Consider the following 24,369-nt stretch of genomic DNA (forward strand, 5'->3'; position numbering starts at 1 on the left):
TTGTTTTTGTTTGAAATTAATACTTTTTGACACATTTTGATAATTTTTATTAAATGGTTCATTTCTTAAAATTAAAATCAGAATTTTGTCTTAGATTTTGATTAAAAATTTCGACTTTGAATTAAAATTAGCTTTAAATTTTGTATTTAAAATTTCATTTAGGAATTCATTTTTAAAAATAGATTTTGATTTATATTTTTGATTTAGATTTAGGATTTAGAAAAATTTATTTTATATTTTAGAGTTAGAATTTTTAATTTTTTTGTTCAATTTTTTTTATTTAGTTACTTGAATTAAGAATTTTCTTTGTATTTTTAATTTATAATTTAAATTTAGAATATTTTGAATTTAGAAATTGTATTTTTTTTTTATTTAGAATATTTTGGATTTAGTATTTGTATAATTTTTTTATTTAAAATTTTTGATTTTGATTTAGAATTTGTTTGATTTTTGGATTTAGAATTTGGATTTTTTTAATTTTTGATTTATAACATTTGGATTTAGAATTTTTAGATTTAGAACATTTGGATTTAGAATTTTTGGATTTAGAATATTTGGATTTAGAATAATTGGATTTAGAATTTTTAATTTATAATTTTTGATTCATAACATTTGGATTTAGAACATTTGGATTTAGAATTTTTAATTTATAACATTTGGATTTAGAATTTTTTTAGATTTAGAATTTTTGGATTTAGAATATTTGGATTTAGAATAATTGGATTTAGAATAATTGGATTTAGAATAATTGGATTTAGAATTTTTAATTTATAACATTTGGATTTAGAATAATTGGATTTAGAATAATTGGATTTAGAATTTTTAATTTATAACATTTGGATTTAGAATTTTTAATTTATAACATTTGGATTTAGAATATTTGGATTTAGAATTTTTGGATTTATAACATTTGGATTTAGAATTTTTGGATTTAGAATAATTGGATTTAGAATTTTTAATTTATAACATTTGGATTTAGAATTTTTAGATTTAGTAATATCTTTTTTTTTTTATTCATTAACAAGGTTATTATTAGGAATAATCATTTTATAATCAAAAATAGAATAAGGGTAAAAAAAAAATTTTCAAAATCGCGATAATGGAAGAGAAGTTACAATATATAAGTTAAAATTCAAATTTTCTATTAAAAACCGCGAAAAACTTCGCGATCGCGAGATGAAGCGCGAGGTGGAGGGGGAATTCGCGGGGGGAGACCGCGAGAGGCGCGATGCAGCTTGGCGGGGCCCGCTGTCGTCGCGCGCAGTAGTAATGGCCGATGACCGACTTGCGTAGTCAGCCGTAGTGCGGTACTACTGTAAAGGCACGTACAGCGAGAGGCATGCTCTCGAGAGTAAGGGATCGATTCTGACAATCGATATATATATATCGATTGCGCCTATCGATTCGTTCACCTGTCAAAGGGGTGCTTTAAATCGAAATCGCAACTGGATTTTTATGTATGTTAACAGTTTAATATGTTGCATACGCACATTTTAACACAAGTTTTAATTAATAAATGTGACATTTTATTAATTTATTTATAAATTTTTATTGAAAATGAAAATTTATTTAAATTTTATTTTAAAACAAAGTTTTTTTTTTTAAAAAAAAAAAAATTTAATTCTTAATTTTTAGAAAATGAAATTTCCATTTTTTTTTTAAATAACAATTTGTTTGACAATTTTACACAAATTCTTTTAAATTTTGTTGATTTTTCATTCTTGTAATGGTAAATTCTAGATTTTGAGCATTTTAGTAATTTACGGAAACTTTCCAAATTAACCAATGTACATGAAATTTTTGAAATATTGTTAATTTTTCAATTTATAATGACAAATTATAATGACATTCTAGCAATTTATAGGGAATTTTCAATTTTATTAAATTTCGGTAATTTTTATACGAATATACGAATATTTCACAATTAACATATTTATTAACGTAACGTTCATTTGTACTGAATTTTTAATAAATAAAATGATACTTTTTATAAAAAAAATTGAGATAATTAGAGAGAAAATAGATGAAAGAAGAAGATTTTTTTTATAAAGATCAATTTGAACTATCCCTCCGGGGCCTCCAAAAATTTACCCTATGTTACGTCGGATGCATAACGCAAGTATAAATTTCAGAGAATATTCGGAAATATTCTCTTATTTTATGTTTCGAGTCTAGACTTGCGTCCACTAACTCGGGAACGATTCAAATTGATCAATATATGTAAATAGGGATTTTCGCGGGGAAATTAAAGGAATAATTACGCGATAAACGCATTAAAATCCTTAGGTAAGGTAATGAAAATTATGGTAAATACAAAAATACGACAAGGAAATTGAAGAAATAAGAACACGATTAACGCATTAATATTCTTCGGAATTATTTAGAGATGACAAGAAAAAGATTTAGATGAAAGTTAGACAGCAATTTAATATAAGACTTACTTTTATTTAAACAAATTGGCACTTGTAGACTCGGAAATTGGTTGAAAATTCGTTGAATTTTTGGCTCGTACTGTTGATGAATCGTGAGAATTTTAAATACAATTTAAATTTAACACTTGGAAAATTGTTAGAAAAAAATGAAAATTAATTGAACTTGAACTTGAACTTGAACTTGAACTGGAAGAAGAATTTGAGGAAGAAGTAGTTTTTTTAGAATTCTTGTGACTGTTTTTGTGACTGTTTTTTGTGACTGTTTTTGTGACTGTTTTTTGTGACTGACTTCTCAACGGGGTTCGTATTTTTATATCATTGTCCCTACCTATTTTTAGGGATGGAACTATGTTTTAAAATAATGGGTCTCAAAGTGGAGGAAAAAGAGGTTGGGAAATTACAAGGATTGGATCCAAGGAAAGAAAATGGGGAAAAAACTGGTTAGGTCAGTGACGGTATTGGGCCCTTCAGGCCCAGCCTTGAGAGATAAGAAGTTGCGTGGGCGTACTTGAATTAGGGGAGTTTTCAAGTGGAAGGGGCTTAAAGTTTTGACCGTTTTCAAGAGATGGAGCCAAAATTCAGTTTTCCAACCAATTTCTGAGTTTTTCATAATTTTCACATTATTAATATTAAAAATTAATTTAAACATTATGAATATTAATATTATTAGTTAAAAAGTTATTAACAATAATTTTTAACAATAAAATATAATTAATTATTAAAGTTTTAAAATATAAAGAATTTTGTATACTTAAATTGTTAATTAATGATTAAAAATTAATTTGAATAATTAAAAATAATTAAAATTTATTTAAAATTGTTTAATTTGTTTGTTAATTTAATTTTTATTATAAAAGTATAGAATATTCTTTATATTTAATGAAATTATTCTAAAACGTTTGAAAAGTAATTTAAAATAATTGAATTAAAAATTAATAATAATCAAAAATGAATAATAATAATTCAAATGTTCAAATAATATTTATAAACAATTATACACAATGATTTGTTTGTGAAATAATTAATTTATAATAAAAACTTGAAATATTTTAAATAATTAAATCCAATTAAAGAAATCAAAATTAATTAAAGTTAATTAACAATAAAATTTAAACATTTAAACAATTATTATTCATTATTTATAATTAAATCACTCATTCTCATACTTTACATAAAAAATAGTTAGGTTTTGTTGTTTGCAAGAGTGCATCGGTGCTCGGGATATTTAGATAGTTACGCTAGATTATTCAACTATGCTGACTTTATTTACAGGAGATATCAGAATGATATCTTCAAAATACAATTCTTCTCTATTTTAATTTTCGGAACTGTTGATTTTGAGCTTAAGGTTTTGAGAATTTTAGACGTTTTAGAAATAATTGTTTTCTTGAAGAGAACATTCTGGTATCTTTTATTTAATTTAAGATTATTTACGCTTGTAGATAGTTTTGAAATAAATGTTCAAAACAGCGACGAAGTGTGGGAAACACTTATAATTCTAATTTTATCTAAACTAATCTTATTTAAACATTTATATACTTGAATTATACACGGGACGTTACAAAATTTTTGTATTTCTTCTAAATTAAATTTTTTATTTGAAACAAAAAATTATTAGGATTTGAGACAAATATATTTTTATTTGATTCAAATAAATTTTTATTTGCTTCAAATAAATTTTGATTTACTTCTCAAATAAATGGAACCAATTATATTTGAATCAAATAAATTTTTTTTCTTCAACGTAATAAGAAAAAAAAATTGTAATGAAATAATCAAAATTACATTTATATGACACTTTGGCAATTAATTATTAGAGAAATAAAAATTCTGGAGAGAAAAGAAAAGAAGTAAAAGTTAAGTGACGATGTTTTAAGTGCGGTTACATAACTATGAAATTTTTGTCGTTGGGGGGGGGGGAGGGAGGTGACAAAAAAATATTCCTCGAGAACAAGGTCTTTTGACTGCCGTTTACTGAATGTTTCACGATTCGCTGCGCCGCCGACGCTTTCCAACGATAGCGCGCGTCTGCATCTTTCATCGTCGGCTCACTACCGCGCAGGGATTTGTCAAAAGAAAATCCGATAAGTCTATTGAAAAATTCCCACTGGATGATTTCGTACAGAAAAAAAAATCAACAAAAGGATACAAATTTTCCCACATTCTTTCGCGTTCAAATAACAAATTCAATATATCAGATCTTGTAAATTTAACACATCAATTAAATTAAAATTTTTCATTTTTTTTTACCCAATAAATTACTATTAAAATTATTTATATTATATATTATTTTGTACTATTATTTTTCATTTATTATGTCTAGTAAAATATTTTATATTATTTTTAATTCAAAGAAATTAATTTTTAAAACAATGATTTGAATTATCATAATTATATATATGAAAAAAGAATGTAATCTTCATAACCAAAAAAAAAAGACATAAAACTTGAGCCACATCTCTAAAACTAGTTATTATTTATATCCAATTAAATAATTCCCTCGAAATCGTTTATAAAAAAGACAAAAAGAAAATACATTTTTCCCCCATGAGTCTTTAAAATTGAAGTCAATAAAATAACGGGGGCAATTTTCAAAAATGCCTTTCTCAAACTAGGAGATAATTTAAATGTTCAGAGAGAGAGAAAGAGAGAGAGAGATGTTAAATAATAATAAGAGAGTCAATTCTGTTTTTGGAACGCTAAAACATCTAATTTCAAATAGTTTAAAAGATTTTTATGAAACGGAGATTTGAATCTCAAAAAACCATACCAGTAAATATATATATGCTTCGAAAAAAATATATCCAACCAGACTATAATTTTGCCCCTAATAATTTCTTGTATTAAAAACAATTAAGAGTCCCTCGAAATTCTTTCGAAATAAGAGTCTATTTCTCATCGGAGTTTTCGACGCATAAAACGAATGAGGAGAGAAAGTGAGAGAGAGAGAGAAGAAGAGAAAAAGAGAACCGAATACGGCGCGAATTTCAAGGATCAGAAGCTAACTAGGAATTTGAGCGCGAGCAACAAAATAATACGTTTCATCATCTCTGCAATTTTATTTATTATTTATTTATCTTATTTATTATTATTATTTTTATTCCTATTTTTTATTTTTTGTTATTGTTTTTATTTATAATTAATGATTGTTTTTATTTATAATTAATTATTCTTTTTATTGTTAATAGATTTTTTTTTTATTAAATAGTAAAATTTTTATAAACATAAAGTCATAGTCGCAACTATAAGTTAATATATATATAGCTTCTTGTCGTCTTGAATATTTAATAAATTTATAATGCAAGACAAAAGACGGAAGTGCACTAGTCTTAGAAGGTTAATAATCCGCGAATAGAGAATTGTGACATTGTGAATTTATATAAAAGATGAGGGGTAAAATGGCAACGGTGGTACAAAACTGCGGTGATAAAAAAAGGAATATTTCATATATAATCTCTAAATTTTAATTAGTGAAAATTCGTTCATAATTAATTAATTATTATTAAAAAATCTAATCAAAATAATAGAAATTTCCACTAATTTTTTTTTAGTAAAATATTACTAATATATGTAGTAATATTTTTTTTTACTAAAAGTTCTTTTACTAATAATGTAATGAAAAATTACTAAAAAAAAAAAAAAATAGTAGAAATTTTTACCAAATTTTAGTACTATTAGCACTATTTGACTTAGTACTATTTTTTTACTAAAAGTTCTTTTCCTAATATTTTAATGAAAAATTACGAAAAAAATAAGTAGGAATTTGTATCAAGTTTTAAAACTAAATTTTAGCAAAATAATACTATTTGGTTTAGTAGTATTTTTTACTAAAAGTACTTTTACTAATAATTTAATGAAAAATTACTAAAAAAAAAAATAAGTAGAAATTTTTATCAAGTTTTAAAACTAAATTTTAGCAAAATATTACTATTTGGTTTAGTAGTATTTTTTACTAAAAGTTCTTTTACTAAACTTTTAGTAAAAAAATGACTAAAAATTAGTAAAAATTCACACTATTTTTTAGTAAAATATTACTAATAGTATAGTAATATTTTTTTTTACTAAAAGTTCTTTTACTAATAATTTAATGAAAAATTACTAAAAAAAAGTTAGTAGAAATTTTACCAAATTTTAGAACTATTAGCACTATTAGCACTATTTGACTTAGTACTATTTTTTACTAAAAGTTCTTTTCCTAATATTTTAATGAAAAATTACTAAAAAAAATAAGTAGAAATTTTTATCAAGTTTTAAAACTAAATTTTAGCAAAATATTACTATTTGGTTCAGTAGTATTTTTTACTAAAAGTTCTTTTACTCAACTTTTAGTAAAAAAATGACTAAAAATTAATAGAAATTTCCACTAATTTTTTTTAGTAAAATATTACTAATATATGTAGTAATATTTTTTTTTTACTAAAAGTTCTTTTACTAATAATTTAATGAAAAATTACTAAAAAAAAAAATTAGTAGAAATTTTTATCAAATTTTAGAATTATTAGCACTATTAGCACTATTTGACTTAGTACTATTTTTTACTAAAAGTTCTTTTCCTAATATTTTAATGAAAAATTACTAAAAAAAAAAATAAGTAGAAATTTTTATCAAGTTTTAAAACTAAATTTTAGCAAAATATTACTATTTGGTTTAGTAGTATTTTTTACTAAAAGTTCTTTTACTAAACTTTTAGTAAAAAAATGACTAAAAATTAGTAAAAATTTCCACTATTTTTTAGTAAAATATTACTATTTCATTAAACTACTAAAGTTTTCATTACTTTTAATTAATATAACTAAAGTTTTAGTAAAAAAAATAACTAAAAATTATTTTAAAAAAATTTCATTGATTTAAATTTAGAGGCGCCTATTTACATATATATATATATATATATATATATATATAGGCGAAGATTTTAAAAGAAAATTGGGGGGTTGTGTGTGTATAAAGGTGGGAGGCGCAAAAATTTAAGCGTTCCGCGCGCCTATATGTTAGTCCGGTTTCGCGGTTACCCCAGGATTATATTCCAAGTATTGCCATTATACGGAATTTCCTAGGAAGGCAATTTTCGAAATATTTAAAATACATGCCATTACGCGCGCGGCTAAGCCGACTCTTATTAAAATAGACTCGCGAGAGAGACGAAGAGACGCGTATATACCAATATTATAATAATATTCCGCGTTGCACACTAATCGAAATTGCGGTCCTAAAAAACCATTTTAAAAAAGATTCACCCACCTCCTCCTTTTTTTATCAATGATAATAATTTATATTATTGACTGTTTCGTATAAAATTACATCTCAAGAAAAAAAAACAGGATTTTTTTTATTCATTAAAATAAATATATAAAATTTAAGGAAAAAAATTATATTATTTATACTATTATTAATATTATTATTATTATTATTATTATTATATTATTATTATATTATTATTATATTATTATTTTTTTTAATATTATTTAAATATATTAAAAAATTGAATATTTGTTACACAAGTTTAATTTCGATTAAAATATAACAAAAAAAAAAAAATGATACTAATTTTTTTTCAATGAATAAACATTGGTAGCAGATTGTTATTTTAATGTGTGGCGGATAAACATTTATATCATCGTAAATTAATAGAGGAGAAAGAAATAATATTTAGAATAAAATTGGTTAGCCTCACTGGGGCGTTTTTGTGTTTACTTAAGAATGTGCATTATAAATTTCTTGCCAAACTGTAAAGAAAGAAGAATATAGTTTGTACAGATGTGAATTTTGTGTAAAATTGTGATGGAATAATATTTGTTTCTGGCATGTGTTAACTTTTATAATCGTGCGCGCACGGGGCAAACATATATATATATATATATATATATATATATATATATATATATATATATATATATATATATATATACAAGAGGTGAAGAAAAATGATAATTCACAATTTATTTTTTCTTAAACTGTATGATGAAAAGTGACAAAGCTCGTATAAAAGTTAACAGCAAGGGTCGTCCACTTCTATATACTTTATATATATATGTCATAATATATATATATATGCGAATCGATTAGAGGGAAAAGGTGCGTAACTCTTATTGTGTCTTGATTCAATATCGATCTTTCAAGTGGAACTAAATTTTTCAGAAAAAATTTTATTCTACACTCAGAAAAATGGTATATTTGTCTCAAAGCCTACTAACTTATTTATTTGTTGCAAATATATTTCATTTCATTGAAATAAAAAATTTATTTGAGCCATAGAAAAATTTATTTCTGACAAATAAAATTTTTATTTACGCCAAATAAATAAGTTAGTAGGCTCTGAGACAAATATACGTTTATTTAATTCAAATTGATTTTATTTGGTTCAAATAAATCATTTCTCTGGGTGTAAAATTAAGAAACATATTCTTTACTTTTACAATTATTTTTTTTCGCAAACGAAAACGAAAAAAAATTTTTTTTTTATCTGGAATAGCGATAAGTTTTACTGGAACAGCAAAAGTTTTCGTTATTAGAAATATTTCGCTGTTTTAGATAAAAAAAAAAAATTTTTGAATATTAAATTCAAGAACCGTAATATACTAAACGCAGGGAAAAAATATTTACCTGAAACAGCGAAACGTTTCACTATATGGTAGGAAACTTACTTGTTTCAGTTAAATGTTTCGCTATTTCAGATATAAATTTTTTTATACGATTCTTTAATTTGTCATAATTCGAAAAAAAGTGAATAACTAAAATTAGAAATAAATCTTTCTAAATATCTTCTAAAAAATTTTTTTCCCTTTTTTATATCAATAAAAATATATTTCCAATCGTTTCTCCTCTCTCTCTCTCTCTCTCTCTCTCTCTCTCTCTCTCTCTCTCTCTCTCTCTCTCTCTCTCTCTCTCTCTATCCCTCGCGGGGTCTCTTCTTTTGCGCCGGGGGCGAATTTTTTCATATATACAAAATCAATGTCTGCCAACACATCAAGTCTCACAAATATAAATAAAATTCGAAATAATTTCAAAGAAGAGAATCTTTAGATGTTGAATATTTATATATATATATGAAAAAAAAAGAGGAGAAAAATGACATAAAGAAAGAATTGGTGCCACCGAAAAAAAAAATAAAAAGAAATAAAGTCAGAGCTCACATTTTAATACATCAAACTTTTCAATTTGGGCGTGCACCGCTGTGAGCATCGTCGAAAGATATATCGCTTACGTGCCGCGTTACGTTAGCTTGATCAACGTGGAATCGATACGATATAACGTCCCGTATGGATTGTGCGATCTCAAACCTCCTCCCCCTCTCTCTCTTTTTTTTTTCCCCTCTAGAAACACACTTTTCCTCACTCTGTCATAACCGATCCTCTCTCTTTTTATTTCTCTCTCTCTCTTTCTCTCTCTTTCCCTCTCTTTTTCTCTCTCCCCCCAGAAACGCTTGACATCGCATCGGATCAAGTGAATCGCGCGACTCGTATATATATATATATAAAACCATCATTTAGTTTACGTTCTACTAATATATATATATATATATATATATATATATATATATGCACACATGACTGTGGAATTTTCATCATAGACGCAGTGGATATATGAATATACGTAAAAATACAATCAGAGTACAACAGAGGAAAAAAACAAAGAAAAAAAAAACAAACAACACTAATTTAAACGAAACGAAGAAAATATGTACTCACATCCGCTGTATCAGGATGAATGGCTCTCGGTTACTACAAATCACAATTTACTGTTTCGCGACTTTTTTCTCTATCCTCGGGAAACACCCTTGTTTCCCCTTTTTGAATTCGACCAATGGCCTCATCTAAACTCTTCGGTTCCTGTCACAAAGAGGGGGGGTGGGGGGGGGCAATACGAGAACCGAGTTAAAGCCGTTATTGCCAAAAAAAAAAGGATAATGCGAAAGAAGATTAAATTTTTTTCAAACGCGCACGTCCAAAACTCTTTTCCTCGCTCTCTAACTCTCGTATACACTTTTTATTTTCTCTCACTCACTTTTTTCTCTGCCTCTCCGTATATATATATATATATACGAGTGCCTTTCAGTTTTATTCGCACCAACCTCATCGAGATCGATCACAGGTTCTCTCTTTGCGATATACGACGACAAAAATGTTGGAAAATTGAACGTCGCGGACAATAGAGAAAAAAAAAACAGGTGCAATTAACAGGAATAATTTTTTTATACATTAGAATGATTAAAGTAAATGACCCTTGAATGCGGACAAAAAAAAAAAAAATCTCTTTGGAACTCAAAATTTACACTTGATTCAAATAATCGTTTACTTGACTATTATAAAATTTTATTTGTATTCAATAATTATGAAAAAAAAGAAAATTTATTTGATTCAATAATTATGAAAAAAAAAAAAATTTATTTGATTCAAATACTCAATTACTTCACTCAGAAAAAAATTCGTTTGAAGCAACCAAATTTTGGTTAAATCAACAAAATAAATGCATTGATATACGCAGTTAACCAAACATTTGGTTGCATAAACCCAAACGTTTATTTAGCTCAATCAAATTTTTTTCTTTGTTCACAAAATTTATTAAAATAAACCAAACAGTTATTTAGGTTAAATAAATATTTATTTGAATTAAACAAATTTTGTTTGAACTAACCAAAAAATTTGGTAAATAAAAAAAAATTGTACATTTGGTTCAAACATATCTTTTTTCTGAGTGTTGACTATTATCAAATAAATATTTACTTGAACCAAATTATTAAATTAAATAAATTGTATTTGAACCAATAATTTCTGTATTTGAAACAAATTAACTCACATAATAATTATTTGATACAAATAAATATTTACTTGATACAAATAAATATTTACTTGATACAAATAAATATTTACTTGATACAAATAAATATTTACTTGATACAAATAAATATTTACTTGATACAAATAAATATTTACCTGATACAAATAAATATTTATTTGATAATAGTCAAGTAATCGAGTATTTGAATCAAATAAATTTTTTTTTTCAGTGTATTATTTGGGTCAATTAAATAGTATTTGTTTCAATTACAGAAATTAACGTCGGTGAAGTTCATAACGTTTATAATCAATGATTTAGTAGAATAAATATTTTTCTATTTAAAAATTATTAATAAAAAAAATTATTATTATTTAAAAATAGAAATTATTGGTTCAAATATGATTTATTTTAATTGAAATCAAAAATTATTTGGTACATGTAAATTATATTCATTTTGATATTTTTTAAAGCAAATAAATTTTTTCTTTGCATTTTCATTTCTAAAAAATAAAAAAAAAAATTATCTAAAAGTTCATTTTTTTAAAATAGATAAAATAAACAAACTGCAAATATGTTGCAAGATTTAAAAAATGAGATAAGAAATCAAATTAGCTCACGGCAAATCTTTGTTTTAACATGGAGCCTAAACGATGAGTTAAACACGTAATGGAATTTTACAGGAACACGCCTCTCTTATATTTAAAAACGCTATATATATATATATATTACGTTAGTATATTAAATTCGTATTTATAGGAGCAATAATTACGTCACGAAATCTTAAAAAATATTCTATCACTTTTTTTTTTGCAAAAAAAAACATACGTCAATGACTTTTATTTTTTTTTCAAATAGAAAAATTCAAGAAACTATTTTACAATGAATATAGAAATTTTTTTTTCTCTTTCTATAAAAAAAAAAATTTATAAATTAGAATCAAATTGAAATAATATTTTTACTCCCCGCTGAGAAAGATGAAAATGACGGTTATCATTTCATTGCCTTTTGATCCTAAATTTGCCATATAGCGACTCTCGATTAAGTTTTAAACAGCGGTGAAATTTGCGGTTGACCAATTATGTTTCGCGGTCGGAGAGCTTATCGGTTAACCAGACTTAACAGTCGTTTAAACTTAAGGATATTCCGAAAATGCGCTTTGAATCTTTATTGAAATCCCCCCCCCCCAAAAAAAAACCGCCAAAAATTTCTAATTTTAATTAATAAATATCCACGAAAAATATATCACGTAGAAAAGATAATAGAATTTTTATTTCAAAATTCGCGTATAGGAAATTATAAATTCCGAACAAAATTTGCGCATTATCTATTTGACGCCCGGAAATCGACATCACGGAGAAACATAATTTTTTTTTTTTTTTTTTTTTTTTTTTTGATTAATGCTTCGATATTATAACATGAGGAATTTTACGATTTTAGATATACAATTAGTGAATGAGTCATTTGGCAGATTTTTATCATTCGCTTCAGGCTACTAATATATATATATATATATCGCGAGAATATTATATATGAAAAAACGATAAAATATAACTTTTAAGGTACTTCTATATCACACTTCGATATTATCTGCAAATTTATATTTGAGGATCAATATTAGATTTGTGGCGGTGATTAAGAAAAAAAAAAAAATATTAAAACATATTTCATTTAAATCTTAATTAATTTCACTAAATTAATCGTTTTTTTATATCAAAATCTTTTCTTTTTTTCAAAAAAAATAAAAATTTTATCTCAAAGAGTCAACAATTAAACAAATACAAACAAAAGCAAAGAAACAAAATAATATTTAATATTTTATAAAAATTATTAATTTTGGCGAAAAATAAAATAATTGAATAAATTATTATGATAAGAATTCTCCCGATTGGAAACAAAAATGATACCTTTCATATATTCTATATATTAGTTGAAGGTGGAATGGACTATCCGGAAAAACTGAAGGTCATTGGAATGCTAATGAAGAACTAGTCATCAACGAGCAAAAACTTGTTTATAATCAACTGACCTAGGAAGGTCAATGGACACCAAATTATACATTCCATAGATCTACAGTTACAAATAAATCCAAAGAAATGTGGAAATTTTGCTATATGAAAACATTTCATTTAAAGGAAGTACAAAGTTTTATCAATTCACTTTTGACATATTTGAAAATCAATTAAAAATGCAAAAATAGTCTTAATAATGAACTTTTCGTGTCAATAAGTCGATAAATAAAAAACTATTGTGCGACAATTTGCAATTTAGAATATGGCAAAATGGAATAAAATTAAATAAATAAAAAAAAAAAAAATTCCAACTAAAAACTATATGAAATACAACAACGAAAAAATTGAACGAATAATTAAAACCACACTCAGAGAAATGGTATATTTGTCTCCGAGCCTACTAACTCATTTATTTGTTGCAAATATATTTTATTTCATTTAAATAAAAAATTTATTTGAGCCAAAGAAAAATTTATTTATGACAAATAAAATTTTTATTTACGCCAAATAAATAAGTTACTAGGCTCTGAGACAAATATTTGTTTATTTAATTCAAATATATATTTTATTTGATTCAAATAAATCATTTCTCTGGGTGCAAATTAAATCAAAAAAAAAAAAACTAATAGAAAAAATAAGAAGAAAAAGACACTAAATCAAAAATAAAATTTCATTTTCTGTTGATTAAGAAACAAAATAAAATTTCATTTTCTGTTGATTAAGAAACAAAACAAAATTTCATTTCAATGTCTCTTGTAGTTTAAAACGAAATTAAATCCAAATAATTAAAAATCTGAATTCATACAACACAGATATTCTTCGAAATTTCCCAAACATTAAATTTAAGAGCAAAAACTACATCGTCATAATAATAATAATAATAATAACAATAATATAAGATTCAAAACCTGTTTTACAATCATAGAATGAATAAAATTCCTTTCGTGAATTAAATTATGTAAAAATGTTGTTTTTTTTTTTTTGACGTGACATTAAAAAGAAATTAAATTCAAATAATTAAAAATTCTTCGCTCTTATACGAAAAAAAAAAATATTTTTTTTTATATATTTTAATGACAATAACTACAGCGTCATAATAATGATATACAAACTTGTCATCTAATCATGAAACAAGACACAGATATACACAAGCACAGATATTGTGAGATAAAATTTCGATAAAAATCTACACACGATGACATAAAGTCTGGTTCAATTTTAATAAATGTCCCGAACCAAAGAGATTATTATAATAAAATTTAAATATATATTTTTTAATAAGAAATTCTAAGTTTTTTTTTTATGACATTATTAATTTTTAAAATATATTGCACACACATAGAAATAATTTTGAATTTATAAAACCCACTTTTTTTGTTTTAATTTTTTTTTCCGCTTATATATTTATATTCAGTTGACCAGTTTATCAATCGGTTTTAGTTTTCTTTTCTTTAAAATTCAATTTCTCTCTCTTTTTCTCTCTCATAAAATGTCAATTGATGTATTGACATTTAATTTTATATTTAATTAATATCAACGTGCCAATATTATTATTAACATTTCAAGCACAAATTTCCTTGTTTTTTTTTTTTATCACAACTTTTTCAATCAAACATATAATATATATATAAAATTCTCTTTTTATAAATATTAAAAATCTCATAAAATGACAGCTGTCAAATTTTGATTTTCAATCAAAAAGATTTGACATTTCAATTAATTATTTAATTCAAAAACTTCCAATATAGGAATAAAATAAAACAAGTATTGAAAATAAAATTAATGAAGCAATTTAAAAATCACATTTTTCAATGAAAAAAAAAAAAGAAGAAGAAAAAGTGATTTGTCCGCCTCTTATTATTATAAGCCTAAAAAATGGGTTTAATATAAAATTCCCTTTCGCGTCACGATATATATAACCAGAAAAGAATCACGTCACTAAATTAATTTACGTATACTATTCATGAAAATATGATTTAAGTTTGAAATATCAGAATGATTTATTTTCCTCTCGAGTATAAATTACCATAAAATGTATTTCCTCTTTTTTGCTTCGTAACAAGAATTGTTAAATAAATAACTAAAGTATTTGCTTTTTTTTTTTTTCTTTTTTTTAAACTCAATTCAACTCCAATGGAAAATTTATCTTTATATTTAATATTCTACACCTACACAAAGTTCTGAGAATTTCTTGCAATTTAATTATTTTTCATTAACAATAACATTATATATTTTTTCCAATAAAAATCATTTACAAGAATTTATTATTTATTACTTATCGAATAAAAATTAATTACTTATTCACTATTCAATTAAAAATATTGTTTATTATTAAGAAAATAATTTTTAAAAAAAGTTAGTTCAATTTTATATTTTTTGTAAAAAAAGAATACGATTTTCAGTTAAAATTTTTTTTTTTTCATTTAAAATGTGAGCAAATTTATTATTTCTTATACCTTGAATTTATTATTCTTTTCTTGAGTTATTATAGAATTATTATTACTTTAAATTATTATAACTTGTAAATAAATAAAAATTTCTGACAGTAAGGAAACGATTGTTAAATTGTAGGTTTTTGTTTTAACTAAATTTTTTTTTATTCGCAACAATGGACTGACTTTTATTTCGGTGTATTTTTCTCTTTCTTTTTTTATGTTCAAGAACACTTTTCAACAAAAAAGTTAAGTATTTGTTTTTAACTATTTTAATTCTTTAAATTTTTAACATGTAAAATCACCAAAACGTAATTAAAACGATTTATAAACTTTTTATCGTGATAAAACGTGTAAGAAAAATAATAGAAAATAAAAAAGTTTCATTAACTAATAAAATATTTAACAACAAAATAGAAAGAATTTCACTAAAGTGTAATATAGTTTCACAAACGTATTTCATACGTCTAACTTTTCTAACTTCTACAAGAGATATAATAATAAAAATAATAATAAAAATAATAATAATAATAATAATAATAATAATAATAATAATAAAAACAATAATAGAATATAATAAAAACAATAGTAGTATAATATAATAAAAATAATAATATAATACTTTCTCTATGAGGACGCAAAATAATATAATATTATAATAGTAAATCTATTAATAATTAGTAGGGATTTAATTATGAAAAAATAAAACGACATTTCAAAAAATGACTGATAAAATGAGTTCAGATAAAAGGCAAAAATCAAGAAATTTTCATACTAAATTAATAATTAATTAACAATCGTAAATTAATTATTGATTACTCCAGCAATACTTAGCAAATTATCATTTAACATTATTTGTTAGGAACTGGTGATTTTAAATGAGCCAAAAGTTCTGAACGTTCAAATGAATGAAATATTTTTTTCAATCTATAAATTATCAAAAATCATGATGGTCAATGTGAAAATAAAACAATAAATTTAACAATTATTAAAATAATAATTTCTTTTTAGATATTTAAAACAAAATTTTGTAATAAAATTCGTACTTAAAGAAGTTGCGAAAAAAAATTTCGTTCATTTGAACGTTCAAAACTTTTTGACTCATAATTTTAAACAGTATTTAATTTTCAAAAATTCTTCACTCACTAATTAAAAAAATTTATCTAAAAGAAAAATTAATAAAATTTTGAGATATTAGAAAAATTGTAAAGAAAAAAAAAAGAGCGCGCGCACAAATCTGTTAAGAGCACATTTTCTGGTTAACCGATTATGCATTAGGTAATAAATAAATCATTTAAAGACTTACCCTTTCCTCCTCACGAATCATCTCCGCTATGCCCGGTTTGATCTCGAGGTCATCCGTTGGTCCAAGTGTTTGATTAATAATGCTCTGTTGTTGTTGTTGTTGCGCTTGTTGTTGTGCTTGTTGCGCCTGCTGTTGCGCGTGCTGTGCTTGTTGAATTGACAGCTGCTGAGCGGCGTGAGAGCTGAGATGATTCACAGACACGTGCGGACCGGAAGTCACGTGGCCAAGCACGTGGTGACCGACGCCAGGGTGAGAGCTTTGACTGCTCGCTGATGGTGGCGGTGGTGGTGGCAATGACAATGATACCGGAAGCTCATGTAAATTAATTTGAGGTGTCACCGATATTGTTGGAGCATTAGGCGAACCAAGTGATCTTGGCGTTGATGATGAGCCAAGGCCATGGACCTCAGCCGATATTATACTGCCGGGATCATGATCCTCTGAACTATTTTGATCCGGACTATTGCCAGATGATGGTGATCTTTCACCAGAACCTCTACGACGTTTCTTTCGATGCAACATATTTAACGCTGCATCCTCCAATGTTGGTCTTGTTATTAATTCCTGTTCATTATTAACATCAGCTAATCCTCGAATTTTAAGACTCTCAGCGACCTTGAGCAATGGTCCAATTTGTTCTTGTGATACATTTATTTCACCCTTGTACATAAATTCAACGGCTGCCTTTAATTCAGGCCATTTTATATCCTTCATTATGACAATTGGATGCTGACATGGATTATCAAAGAATAATGCCTGGAAGTATGGACTGCATGCTGAGAGGACCATTTTGTGTGCCTTTACTGAATGTCCATCGCACGCTAATGTCACATCAACAAAACTCTCACTTTGCAGTAATTGATCAAAAACATTTGTTAAATTTGTCTGATAATTATTCCATCTTAAACAAAATTGCTGGGGTGAATCAGCGCCACTCTGTTGTGCCATTTTAGCCGATATTTGACTATCACCAAATATATTAAAGTCCTCCAGCTTTTCTTCTTCGCACACGTGTTATCGTGTGAATATCCAAACAATAGTAAAAAAGTTTAAATCACTCTCGATCAGTCATCTGGAACATATAAATGGGGGCAACACATGCGGGTGTTTTTTCAGTTTTCTCAAATTATTCCAATAAATACACTCTCACGAAAAAAATTACACACACATTCACACAAACACACACTTATAATGTCAAGCCGGCAGACGTGAGAGCCATGCTTTCCACAAAAGTCCGTCCATTAAACACAATAATTTCACAATTCATACCCTCATGGTTGTCACGTGGAAACACATGTCAACATAATACACTCATATATACATCCCCCAAAGAGAACTAGTTTTCTATACTGTTTTCCCCAAAAAAAAAAAAAACAAAACAAAACACTAAAACCTCACAAAATTAAAATCTGCTCCATAAGAAGTTCACTCTATTATCAAAAAAACACCAACAAAAAATAAATGCTGTTTTATTTTCGTACACTTTTATTTTTCTTTTTTTTCTAAAGAGAGAAACGTCACGCGCGATATTCCGTAAAACGTGAATCGGAAAGAAACGCGGAACAGACGTAACAGACACGATGTTCACCGCGTGACGAACGCGTCGCGACTGAGACCCCGCGCGCCACTCAGTTATCCAGCACCGTGGGGGCGATAGCGTTCGGTTGTTGGCGCGGGTGGCGGCGAGTGTACACGAGTGATCCCCCCTCCCCTTCCCCCTTCATTCTCTTCGACCGCCGCGCGCCCCCAAACCCCCAGAGCGGCCCCTCTCGAGAGGAAACCCACCCCACCTAACTTTGCCGCCGCCGCCGATGTCTCTCTCTCTCTCATTCTCTCTCTCGTTCGCCTATTCCTCCCTCCCCCTTCTATACAGGCACGGTGGTCCCCCCCCACATTAAGGCGCCCCTCTCACCCATGGGTAAGCTACGCGTTCTACCCCCCACTGCATCAACTATTCTCGACCCCCTCCTCACCCCACACACACTGAAAGCGTGAGTCAGGCCCCGCCCCCGAAGACCGCCCCCTACCGCCTCTTCAACTTCATCGAGCAGATGCGAATAGAAATCCGATCTCCAAAGATCGGACGTTTCTTATATATATATATGTAGAAACAGATTTTTTTTTTTGAGGGAACTTTACGACCTTATGGATGAGGATTAAGTGTTGAAGAAGATGACACTTTTCCAAGAAATAGGAAATACGAATAAGAGGGTGCTTTGGGTTTTTCAATTGGGACAACTGTTGCTGATGCACGAACTTTGGATTTAGATTATTTTCAAACGAGGATTCTATTCGATTTGTTATCTGTTGATTGGTAATTGTTTGTAAAATTTAGCACTAACTTTGGGATTCTTCTTCTTTAAATAAAGAACGATTTGGAGCAACTAGGATCATCAGTCATTTTTACAAAGGCCGAAATTAGTTTTCACTACAGGGAAAAAAATGTCTTAGTAGTATTCGATGTCTTCTTTTGTTTTGATAGCCTACTGTATTAACAAATAGACAATCCTAAGTATCTAATCCGGTAAAATTTTTCGTGGTTAAGTGGTTTTTCCAACCAGAAATAATATTAGTATTTTTTCTGGTTGAAATAACTGAAATTTTAATTTATTGGCGAAGATTTGTAGTTAACGGAATTTTCAGGTATAGCAGTATTGTTACAATTAGAATTCTAGTTTACAGATTTTTCTGATAAGCAGTCGTCTTGTTAAAACAAACAAAATTTCAGACAGAACTTTTTGGTAAACAGTAGTCTTGTAAAAACAACCAGAATTCTACTTGACGTTCTGGTAAGCAGTAGTTTCGTCCAAACAACCAGAATTCTAGTTGACAGACTTCTCTCTTAAAAGTCTTGTTAAAACAACCGAAATTCTAGTTGACAGAACTTTTTGGCAAGCACAAGGCTTGTTAAACTAATAAAAATTCTAGTTGGCAGAACTTTCTGCTGAGCAGTAGTTTTGTTATACAACAACCAAAATTCTAGTTGACAGAACTTTCTGTTAAGTAGTAGTTTTGGTACAATAAACAGAATTTTAGTTGACAGAATATTCTGTCAATCAGTAATCTTATTGAAATAACCAGAATTCTACTTGACAGAACATTCTGGTTAGCAGAATTTTCGTCCAAACAACCAGAATTCTAGTTGACAGACTTCTCTCTTAAGCAGAAAAAATCTTGTTAAAAGAACCGAAATTCTAGTTGACAGAACTTTTTGGCAAGCACAAGGCTTGTTAAACTAATAAAAATTCTAGTTGGCAGAACTTTCTGCTGAGCAGTAGTTTTGTTATACAACAACCAAAATTCTAGTTGACAGAACTTTCTGTTAAGTAGTAGTTTTGTTACAATAAACTGAATTTTAGTTGACAGAACATTCTGTCAATCAGTAATCTTATTGAAATAACCAGAATTCTACTTGACAGAACATTCTGGTTAGCAGAATTTTTGTCAAAACAACCAGAATTCTAGTTGACAGACTATTCTGTTGAGCAGTAGTCTTGTTAGAACAACCAGAATTTTAATAGACAGAACTGTTTGTCAATCAGTAATCTTATTAAAACAACCAGAATTCTGCTTGACAGAAAATTCTAATAAGCAATATTTTCGTCAAAAGAACCAGAATTTTATTGACAGAACTTTTTGGTAAACAATAGTTTCGTCAAAACAAGCAGAATTCTAGTTGACAGACTATTCTGTTAAGCAGAAGTTTCGTAAAAACAACCAGAATTCTAGTACAGAAAATTTTTTGGTAAGCAGAAGTTTCGTAAAAACAACCAGAATTCTAGTACATAAAATTTTTTGGTAAACAGTAGTTTTGTTAAAACAACTAGAAGTCTATACTAAACAACTTTTTTTGGTAAGCAAGCAAAAAACAACCAGAATTCTGGTTACCAAAACCAGACTTTTTTGCTTCCGTAAACCGAAAACGATTCTAAATATATTGTACATATAGCTTCAACAAAAGAAAATTTTGATTAAGGTGTCAAGATGACAACATCTTTATATATATGAGGAAGTCGTTCATAAACATTAAATTTATTCTCGTGCAAGTACAACAGCTTACCATCCGGAAACTTAACCTGGATAGTCTAATTGTCAAGATGACAACTTCTACAAGGAAGTCATATAACAATCGTAAAATTATACTATAGTGCGTATACTAATTCAATTATATAGCTACAATTGTCTATTGTTGAAAAAAAATTTTTTTTAAAATAATACCAAAATTCTTCAGGTTTGGATAAATGAAAAAGAAATTATTATTATTTCCATTTTAGTTTCAGAAGCATATTCGCAAGTAAAATTTGTAAAATTACCGCAAAACTAATTGATTTAAACTATAAGAAATTCCAAAAGTATGCAATTTAAAGATTGTAAAATTATAGTAAAAGATCGTCCAATTACAAACATAATATGACAAAAATATATTATTGTAATTATAGTGAAAAAACAACGATTCTTATAATATTTGTTAAATTCCTAATGAGGATACCAATTAAGTTATATTTTATATGACAACAATAAAATCAAGTTAATTTTCATATATTAAAAAAAAACTGGATTCATTCATTTCTATACATATATAATTTTATATAATTTTAATAAAAAAATAAAAAAAAAACATATGATAAAAGTCGTAAAGTAGTCTTGAAACATGCAAATAATTTGCTGTTTTTATAACCATGTTATAGGTGACTTAACAAGATTTTATATCTCTTTTTTGTGGGAGGATATGCAAATATTCCAGTTCTTAATAATAATTTTTATTATAATAGTCTCAAACAAGTAAAAATAATCAAGTTTTAAGATTTTGTGACGATCGCGTCTTTTTTTAAAAAAATTCCTCCATTGATTTTTATTAATAATAACGATGAACAATGGTTCGTTAATAAATATTTTTCATGCAAAAAAAATAAAGCGAAATGAAAAATTCAGCTCTCTTGTATACTATTTTTACATTGCTTTTACATTCATTAAAATTTCCAAACCAATTTTCAGAAATATTTATATTCTTTCTATATATATTTTTTTTTCCCACTGATTTACTATATAAACGATGACACACTGTATTGAAGACGAAATTCAATGTTTGATGGGAAATTGATTTTTTTTAAGCAAAAAAAAATACAAAGGTTATATTTGTGAGAGTTGGAGGAAGGGGGGGGGATGAATTACGATGAAGGAGAAATAAAATTACCGTGTGACTATGTATTGACCATCAGGACATTGTCTTTTGCTATATAGGTATATATATATATGTACTTGGGAAGCATCGCATGGTCACAACCTGCGATACTTAGGCAGGCATGTTTCTCAGTAACGAAGTTACGTTTCGAACGGAAAACGAAGATGGCCGTCGTAATTAAATTTAAGGTACAAAGAGACGTAGTCCATCCGTACCTCCTAGTCGCCCCAACTCCCCCTAGCCGGTTATCAAAGTGAAATTCAGCTATAAAGTGACTCTATAGGGTGTTTCAATATGCCATAACTTCATGTAAGCAATTGCCCAAAGTAAATAAGTTATCGTTCCTTTCTTGGGAATTCCCCCCTCCCTTCTTTCATTTCTCCTGAAGAAGAAAAGGGTAAAATCGTTCTACAACTCAATGAAATTTCATTTAGGACTTGGAAATTTCAAAAATAATAAACTAATTTTTGATTGGATTTTTTGTATAGCAAAAACAAATTGAAATCTGTAGCACTACAATTTGTTAGTACAACAAATTTTTAGTTGTTATAACAATAAAGATTTGTTGTAGCGACAAACAAAATTTTAGTTTCAGGTTTTGTAAGTACAATTCATTTTTCTCCGTGAATAATAATCCAAAATTTTGTTGATGCAAATAGAAAAAATGGAACTTTTACCTTAACGAAATTTTGATTATGCGAACTAAAATTAGATTCGTACAACAAAAATTTTAGATGCGCATTTACCATATTTTTAAAATCGCAATTGACCGAACCAAAATTTTGTTGCAACCAAACGCAAGAAAAATGGAATTTCGTTATCTTATAACCAAAGTTTGTTTATGCCAAGTGGTTCGATTGGTACGACCAAAATTTTTTTGTTTAACAAAATTTTGGTATTACCAATCGGTACAACCAAACTTTGTCTGACACAACCGAATAGGAAAACTAATTTTATCGTATAACCAAAGTTGCATCAACAAAATTTTGGTATTACCAATGCAACCAAAATCTGTCTGACGCAGCCGAATAGAGAAAAACTAATTTTATCTTAACCAAAGTTGCATTAATATTTGTTGCACCATCAAAATTTTGGCTGACACAACCGAACAGGAAAACAAATTTTATCATATAACCAAAGTTGCATCAACAAAATTTTGGTATTACCAATGCAACCAAAATCTGTCTGACGCAGCCAAATATAGAAAAACTAATTTTATCTTATAACCAAAGTTGCATCAACATTTGTTGCACCATCAAAATTTTGGCAACTCCAATCGGTATACGCAACAAAAATTTTCCTTGACGCAACAAAGTAATTTTGATTTGTATATTAAAGTCAAAACCTCTCGTAATTTTCGGTAGAATAATAAGAATCTGAATAATTTCAAAAATATGAATTCCAGATACTCGTAAAAAGAAATGGATTTCACGCGCAGTTCATCAATATTGAAAAAAGAACATGCGCGTATGTTCTCGACGCACGTGCGAAATTTTTTCTTTTTTTTTTTTTTTTTTTTTTTTAATACATATAGTCTTGTATTCTCGCGGCGCTAAACGCGATATTAGAAGTGTAAAAGGTGTGTATAACGGCACACCGCGCGCGTCAACAATGATGGTAAACGAAGAACGAGTCATTGGATAGTGCATATGCCTTGATATAACGACGCCCACAGGGGCACTGATGAAAGGATATTGCTCTCTTTTATGACTCGCGTTGAGTAAACACACACACATACATACATATATATGCAAAAAAAAAATAATAATAAAAAAGGAATACGCACATTCGTATATTTCCTATGACGAAAATGCGCTATTTTCCGCACTGTGCTATATATATATATAAATCCCGCCTCGACGACTTTCAACAAAATCAGCTTTTTTAGACCTATATAGTCATTAGATTCGTATATTGCAAAATAGGTAGAAAAAAATTATTTTACAGATTGTAATGGAACACAGTAAAAAAAATAGAATTTTCACCCTAAAATCGGTATAAAAATTAACTGCAACAAATTTTATCCTAGCCATTGTCTATGTGAATTAGCATTAGTTAAAATTACCCGCAATAAAATTTATCCAGCGTTATTTTTTCTGTGAAAATTGTTTACTTCTTTAATACAATTTTGAAAAATGAAAAGGAAAATAATTTTTACTATTTCCAAAGTAAATTCTAAACTGTACGGAATTTCTATAACTTCTGCTTCGGAAATAAAAATACTCTGGAGTAA

General features: G+C 27.0%; 1 protein-coding gene across 8 annotated transcripts in view; it reads right to left on the minus strand.

The window, feature by feature from the left end:
* Nucleotides 1-24,369, minus strand: part of LOC127281722 (protein bric-a-brac 1-like) — a 379,471-nt gene that overhangs the window by 334,962 nt on the left and 20,140 nt on the right. For 6 of the 8 annotated variants that reach the window (XM_051305591.1, XM_051305593.1, XM_051305590.1 and 3 more), the window contains exon 1: nucleotides 16,955-18,593. In XM_051305591.1, the coding sequence (XP_051161548.1) occupies nucleotides 16,955-17,902 (948 nt within the window). In that variant the 5' untranslated portion in view covers nucleotides 17,903-18,593. Of the gene's footprint in view, nucleotides 1-16,954; nucleotides 18,595-24,369 lie in introns of those variants that run through there. The other 2 variants (XM_051305588.1, XM_051305589.1) reach the window with 2 other exon arrangements.

This window comes from Leptopilina boulardi, unplaced genomic scaffold, assembly GCF_019393585.1.
Source record: "Leptopilina boulardi isolate dan_hultmark-lab unplaced genomic scaffold, ZJU_Lbou_2.1 LbouV2_278, whole genome shotgun sequence".
Taxonomy (NCBI): Eukaryota; Metazoa; Arthropoda; class Insecta; order Hymenoptera; family Figitidae; genus Leptopilina; species Leptopilina boulardi.